At 37.7% G+C, this 7,967-nt stretch overlaps 1 protein-coding gene across 1 annotated transcript in view; it reads right to left on the bottom strand.

Moving 5' to 3' along the window:
• Positions 1 to 792: 792 nt before the first annotated feature.
• The window catches only part of PNPase (polyribonucleotide nucleotidyltransferase 1), a 132,427-nt gene continuing 125,252 nt past the window's right edge, over positions 793 to 7,967 (bottom strand). Inside the window, exon 12 of the mRNA XM_053770381.2 lies at positions 793 to 2,883. Within this exon, the coding sequence (XP_053626356.2) occupies positions 2,725 to 2,883 (159 nt within the window). The 3' untranslated portion in view covers positions 793 to 2,724. The remainder of the gene's footprint in view (positions 2,884 to 7,967) is intronic.

The following is a 7,967-nucleotide window of genomic DNA, read 5'->3' as shown; positions in this document are numbered from 1 at the left end:
CCCTTGATTATAATAATAATAATAATGGCAAGACAGTGATGGAGTGAATGATGGTGAAAGTTTTTCTTTTTCGGTATAATCCTCCGGGTTTAGCGCTTCCCCCTTGATTATAATAATAATTTTCTTTTTCGGGCCACCCTGCCTTGGTGGGAATTGGCCATTGTGCTAATAAAAAAAATAATAAAATGTTTAATATATGGTTAGTTTATAATCTATTGTTAACATTTGCTAAAATTGTGATAAACAGGATACCTTCAACCATCTAAAACCTGGTTGAAGAACTTGAGTTGACTGAACATTCTTTCCTGTCCCTCTTCAGAAGACATTCCATGTGTTGCCTATAACTAGTCTAGTGCTTATCGGGATCTGGGTTTTAGCATTCTTAGTGAATGCGATAAGTGGCCTCATTTAATGAAAAATAGTACACTTTGATGCTGGTGAAGGAGCTGTTGATCCAAGGACGTGGACTTATCCCCAAATCCCCCTTGGATCAAATTTGACTACATCCCATTCACTATGAAATGTATGAGCCCTAAGGGTTTAGCATTTCTCACTGATTATATTACACAGGGAGAGCACTAAGCATGTAGGAGTTGTACAGTGCATGGGGGAGAGTCAGGTCCAATTCCTTGGATCAAAGAACCTCTTGAGAAGTATCCGTAATAAGTGAGAAATTGCACAATCAGATATATGTAAGTGCAGTGTGTTCCCTGGACATATTTTATACCAGTGCTGTGCAACCCTTTTCTGTTCAGCACTTAGATACATTTTTAAGGTTTTAAAAGAAGTTCGTCTCTGAAATTAAATTTAATAAAAATGTCAATATTTGTACATTTTTATTATAATGCTTACCATTCATACAGATTTTGTGAATAAAACATGTATGGTTTATGACATTTATTAAAGGTAACTTTTTGTTATTACTGATAAGTTCAATCTTCATTCAAAGCTAAAGCAGGGTATTAAATAGTAGACACACATGACCAGAAATGGAGACATTACTTTAGCATCACACAACAGTTATTAACCGACATAGGTAATAAGCTGTTATTGTGCAATGTGGCTCCTGTGAAATTGTTTGTGGTGACAAAGCAGCTTCCACCTGCTGTCACGGATGACCAACTTGGTCTCGTTATACTTTCATCAGGCATACACAATTATCCATGTATTGTTCACAGGTATTGTCATCCTGGCTGCAGGAATATCTGTGTTTGCAAACTCTCATTTCCAAAGATTTAGCAATCTGCAACCATATACCTTTTATCACCTCCCCACATGGTATAATGTACACTTCTGCAGTGGTTAAGGCAGAAGAGTTGGTGCCAGTTTTGACTGGTTGGGCTCTTATATAGTTTAGCCACATTAGATATCACACTGCTCATCAGCAAAACAATGTATCCAGTAGCTTTCTCTGTTTTATCGATGCTTGTGCTGCAGTGTGTGGGGTAAGCTACTTGCACTTTAAGTGTAGGGGAAATTGTAATAAACTGAAAGCATGAGCTATACATTTAAATTCTTGTAAAAACTGGCCAGATTCTGAAGAAGATGCTTATGACACCTTTTTGGCCTTACTTGGTAGGAGATTAGCATAAACCATTTTTGTACATGGGTTTTTGGTAACCCTTGAACAAGAGTAATTTCACCTGTGTGTAGAAATACACATATCTAGAAAAGATAATTTTGAGCAAAGGATATTATGCACATAGAGCTCTTAGGGCACACTGACTAAAATACTGATATTTCAGTCATTCCCAAAGATCACGAAGTGCCTATTTTCAGCTCCATCAACAATTTAGAACCAACTGTTAAATTCACACTAGAGGATAAGGACAACAAACTACCTTTTCTGAACACCTCTACACACATGTGAAGACTCATTCAATGTTTACCAAAAATCTACATACAAACATGATCTATTACACTTCTCTCCCACCATGTCAAGACTGAGGTGTAAGGAGCTGCTGCCTCAGAGCCTTCAGTATTTCCAGTTCACCATTCTGAGGAATGCACACAAAACATGCAAGTTTACTGCAATATTTTCTACACTTTAGTGCAGGAAGCATGCTACACACATACTGTACAAAACAAGCACCTACCAGATATATCGCATTGCTGGTCAGCAACATGGCATCTAATGTCGCTAAATCATTTAACAACCAACCTGTCAAAATAGCCATTAGCTCTTCATCAATCAAATCCTTGACCAGCACAAAAGTATACATTACCATGTGGGGAAGACTGCTAGATCTTTGGAAATCAGTTTGTGAACACATGCTTGCAGCTGAGATAATTGCAGCAATGCCTGTGTACAGCACAGGGTTGAGTGTGGACACCTGATGAAATAAAATGAGGCCCAATTACTCATCCACAAAAATGACCAACAGATGTAGAAATTGCTTTAATTTCCAAAATCAACACACACTTGCAAATATCTGGGAGCTTCAATGTTTCCAACGTGCTGTATTGGTGTATAAACATTGTGGGTTTAGTGCTTAGTTATGATAATAATAACAACCAATGTACCCACATTAGGAATGGCCATCACATGACACCCACTCAACTATAACCTGCCTCACCTTGCCCTTACTACTGGTCACTTATCTCTGCCTATTATATAGTGCCCTCCAGTTGCTTATTTTGTACTAGGACTGAAACCATTCCTTTAACAAGTGTCCTGAACTGTGCATTTTTTGTGTCTTGTCAGTATCACTACACCATTTACAGTCATACAGGTTCTGTTTTATGAAGGTTTCTTACAGCAGCAGCTGATGCTTGTAGTGCTTTTCTGGAGAGTCTCATCTGACCTGATGCTGGGTCATGTCCAAAATACTTCACCTTGATCTGTTGACCAACTTCAAGGCCAAGTGCACTAGGATGATAAATCTGGAAATAAAACATACCTAATAATTTTTAATATGAACGAATATACAAACTATGGAAACTGGGCTACATGACCCATACTGGATTATTACTTTTTTGTTCATATGAAAATTATTACTACATAAGCAAGTGCAAAACCCATAAAGGTCACACAATGCCTAAGGAATGGGTGTAAGATGCTTAATTCAAAGTAAATATAGCTCTAACTTCTTGGATCAAAAATTCTTTATCAAGACTCTCCCTTACCTTCCGCCCTCCCATTTTGAAGGGTATGGAAACTAGAAAAGAAGTGAATGTGTGGGCTCACTTGCTCCAAGGTGAGAGAGCAGGATAGGAGCATAGCTGGTTATGATGTAGAATTTGTACTGTTGAGACAAGTACTATAGAAAATGTATATGTGTGAAACTGAAGAATAAAATATATTAAAGATTGGAATAAATAATAGAAAAAGCAAATCAAATATTTAAATAAGATCAGGAATTTAAATATTTAGGATAAATACTGTCTTAGTTGGAGAAATGGAGAAAAGGAATGGTCTATACAGTGGACCCCCGGTTTGCGATATTAATCCATTCCCGAGAGCTCACCGTAAACCAAAATTATCGAAAAGCGAATAAATTTCCCCCATAAGAAATAATGGAAATCAAATTAATCCATGCAAGACACCCAAAAGTATGAAAAAAAAATTTTACCACATGAAATATTAAGTTTATTGCACACAAACTGAAGAAGACATGAACAGTTTGTAGTACTATACTAACAATAGAACACATGACACTTACCTTTAATGAAGATCTGGTGATGATTGATGGGATGGGAGGAGGGGAGAATGTCGAACTTATTGTTTAGAAGGGGAATCCCCTTCCAATAGGACTTGAGGTAGCAAGTCCTTTTCCGGGGTTACATCCCTTCTTCTTTTAATGCCACTAGGACCAGCTTGAGAGTCACTGGCAGCCTCACCATGCCTAATCACACTATGTATGCCACTACGATTCTTAAATTTTTCAAACCAACCTTTGCTGGCCTTAAATTCACTCACATCACCTCTAGTTGCAGGCAATTTCTTTACCAAATCGTCATGCAACTGCCTAGCCTTTTCACAAATGATCGCTTGAGAGATGCTATCTCCTGCTATCTGTTTTTCATTTATCCACACCAATAACAGTCTCTCAACATCTAACACTTGCGGTCGCTGTTTTGTAATCACAGTTGCACCTTTTGCAACAACAGCTTCCTTGATTGCCGTTTTCCTGGTCAGAGATGGTTGATTGGGGTTTTGTATACAACCTGGCCAGCTCCGACGCAGGCACTCCACTTTTGTACTTTGCAATTATCTCTTTCTTCATTTCAATAGCATTAGCACCCTTTTTCTCGAAGGGTTGGTACTAGAAGCTTTCTTGGGGACCATGGTGACTTATTTCGCAGAAACAAGTACCAAAAACACTGTGATAATATGGAATGTACCGAATGTATCCTTAGATGTGAGCACACTGGCTGGCTTGTAAACACTGGCACACACGTGGACACGTCTCGGACGAATCATATACCGGGTTTTTTAACAGGAACCGAGGCAAAAATTTTGCATTAAAATGTATCGAATACCGGAGGCATCGCAAACCGGGGGTCCACTGTATATGTTACTGTAAGATTTACATGACTTCTGCCAATGACTAAGATCTCTTTTCGACTACGTGATGAGTCATCGGTAAATAATTTTATTACTGCCCTACGTAACACTGACTGGCCTGACGAGTTAGCGGACAGCCGTGATATTGATGACTGTGTCAACATATTCCTACACAAAACCCTAACCCCTACAATAAACACTGTCCAATGAAAACAAAGCAAATCTCAACAAAGAGATTAAACAGCCCCTGGCTTACAAATACATAGTATACATGTACTTAAATCCATCGATAAAAAACATCTATATGAAAAACAATTCAGACAGGGCCTAATTACAAGAGAACTAACTAAACGATACACTTCAATACTTACTAATCTAATACGAAAGTCCAAACAAATGTATTATGAAAACAGATTTAATGAAATAAAAGGAAATATGAAAAAGACCTGGAAAATTCTCTGAAATTTTGGGCTCTAGAAAACTGTCTAGAAGCAGAGACATTAACTTAGCAAAACCAGATGAATCACACATACAACCTATAGACACTGCCAATGAACTTAATATCTTCTTTTCTACTATAGGATCAAAACTAGCAAGCAAAATCCCAAATGTAAATGCTCAGCCACAAGGCTACCTCGCTGGTAATTACCTAAATACTCTATATATAGCACCAACAAATCCTACTGAAGTCTCACTAATTAAATCTTAAAAAAACAAGGCAGGAGATCTAAACGACTTGCCAACAATCACGTATAAAAAAAAAGCAGCTCATGTGCTGTCCCCCCATTATTGCAACACTATTTAACAAATCTGTTAACCCTTTCAGGGTCCAGAGGTCAAATTTCAAAGCGCACACCAGGGCCCAAGAATTTTGAAAAATAATTGTTATTTTTTTCTTATGAAATGGTAGAGAATCTTTTTCTGAAGGTAATAAAACAAAAAGTATGAAATTTGATGGAAAAGTGACAAAATTATGCTCTCGTGAATTTGGATGTGTCAGCGATATTTATGCATCGGCGATTTTGCTGACTTTGACTCCCATTTTAGGCCAATTACAGTATTCCAGTCAACCAAATTCTTAGCTATTTCACTAGCATTACTTCTATTCTATCAATTGAGCACAAGAAATCGCCAAGTCAACTGTTTCAACAACAAAATAAAGTGACCGGAAATTGGTAATTTGGCCAATTTAATGCAAACTCAAAATATTCCCATTTCAAAATAGGGTCCAGAATAAACAATGCAGGCATTCCTGGCACCAAACTAACATTTCTTCTGTTCATTAGTTATGTTTTCAGCCTTTACAAATGAATTCCATTTTGATTTTTCATTCACATAATGAATTTTTATTCAAACCAAAAAATAGAAGATTTACTGTTATGCAATACTGTAATAATTGTATAAATAATATCACCACATTTGTGAATGTGTATTAGACCCACCAGCTGTCACGTATTAGACTTGTGAGGCCATTTGCTTACCCTTGAATATCGGCAAAAATTTAACATTTCTGCTACTTTGAACTCAGTTTCAAGCCATTTCCAGTACTAAAACCAATCAAAATAATATCTATTTCTGTAGTATATCTTCTATTCTATCAAATGAGACCAAGAAATTGCAAATACAACTATAAAAAACATGCGAAAAAACACTGCAGTCGCTGTTTTAATCGAAAATTATGGTCTCAGTTTTTTTCTCTCATTATGCACTGTGTGCTGCAGGATTTGTTTTATGTGGTGCACACATACCACATAGATATATTCTCTCATATCTAGGCCAAAATTTACTGATCACAGCTTATCAGAGTGAGCTGAGCTCATGGTGTAGATCTACGGTTTGGACCCTGAACGTAAAGCCATAGATCTACAGCACGGACCCTGAAAGGGTTAAATCTTGTAAATTCCCATCCATACTCAAGATGGCAAGGGTTACCCCAATCCATAAAGGTGGCAATCCTAGAACTAAATAACTACAGACCAATATCTAACTGTCTTTGCTCTCAAAACTCTTCAAAAAAATAATACATAAACAAATCTACTCCTACCCCCTATCCCACAACATACTTAACCCCTGCCAGTTTGGGTTTAGGCCAAAAGAAAGCACGAGTGATGCAATTATTCAGATGCTCGAATTACTATATATACAGCAATTGACAAAAATGAATATCCTCTGGGACTCTTCATAGACCTAAGAAAAGCATTTGATACAGTTGACCACAATATCTTGCACCTAAAACTAGAGCATTACGGGATCAGAGGACACTCGCTCAACTACCCAAAATATTATCTTAGTGGTAAACACCAGTATGTGTACACAAATAACATGACCTCCAATACTTAGCCTGTAGTTGTTGGAGTGCCACAGGGAAGTGCCCTAGGTTCTCTACTCTTTCTTTTTTACATCAATGACCTCCCAAATGCATCGTGGCTCCTTAAACTAGTTCTATTCGCGGATGACACCACTTATGTCTTCTCCCACCCAAACCTTGCTATACTTAGTAACACTGTAAACAGCGAGCTACATAAAATATCACATTGGATGACTGCCAACAAACTTACCCTCAATATAGACAAAACCTACTTCATGTTTTTTGGAAGCAGAGCATCAAATATCCAGCTAAACATATCGATAAATGGTTCACCCACTACAAGACACACTGAGGGCAAAATTTTAGGTCTCCACCTTGAATGTAATCTTAAATTTCAGACCCACATCCAGCATATAACTAAGAAAGTTTCCAAAACAGTAGGTATCCTTTCCAAGATATGATACTCTGTGCCCCAACAGGCCCTCCTTACTTATATCACCCTCTAATATACCCATACCTCACCTATGGCATTTATGCTTAGGGATCTACCATGGCCAATCACTTCAAAGATTTAATAACTCAACAAAAAGCGGCAGTGAGGATGATCACAAACTCCAGCACCAGACAACACACACCACCTCTCTTCAAAAACACGAACTTACTTAATATCCATAATATACACACTTATTATTGTGCCTACTACATATACAGAACATTAAACTCCAATATCAACCCTCCATTCAAACTTCTCCTCGACAGTTTCAATACAACACACAAGCATAACACAAGGCACAAAACACTTTTTGACATCCCTCGTGTCCGTCTCACACTTTGCAATAATGCAATGCACATAAAGGGCCCAAAGATCTGGAACTCTTTGCTTGAAGCAGCAAGTGGTCCCCTGCCCACAAATCAGGATCATACTCAAAAATCATCTCATCTCTCAATAACAAACCTACCCACACCATGCTAAACCCACAACCAAATTCAAAGCAACTCTCCTAAATACAGTGGACCCCCGCTTAACGATCACCTCCAAATGCGACCAATTATGTAAGTGTATTTATGTAAGTGCTTTTGTACGTGTATGTTTGGGGGTCTGAAATGGACTAATCTATTTCACAATATTCCTTATGGGAAAAAATTCGGTCA

This window comes from Cherax quadricarinatus, chromosome 4, assembly GCF_038502225.1.
Source record: "Cherax quadricarinatus isolate ZL_2023a chromosome 4, ASM3850222v1, whole genome shotgun sequence".
Taxonomy (NCBI): Eukaryota; Metazoa; Arthropoda; class Malacostraca; order Decapoda; family Parastacidae; genus Cherax; species Cherax quadricarinatus.
This window is presented reverse-complemented; position numbering and strand designations above follow the sequence as displayed.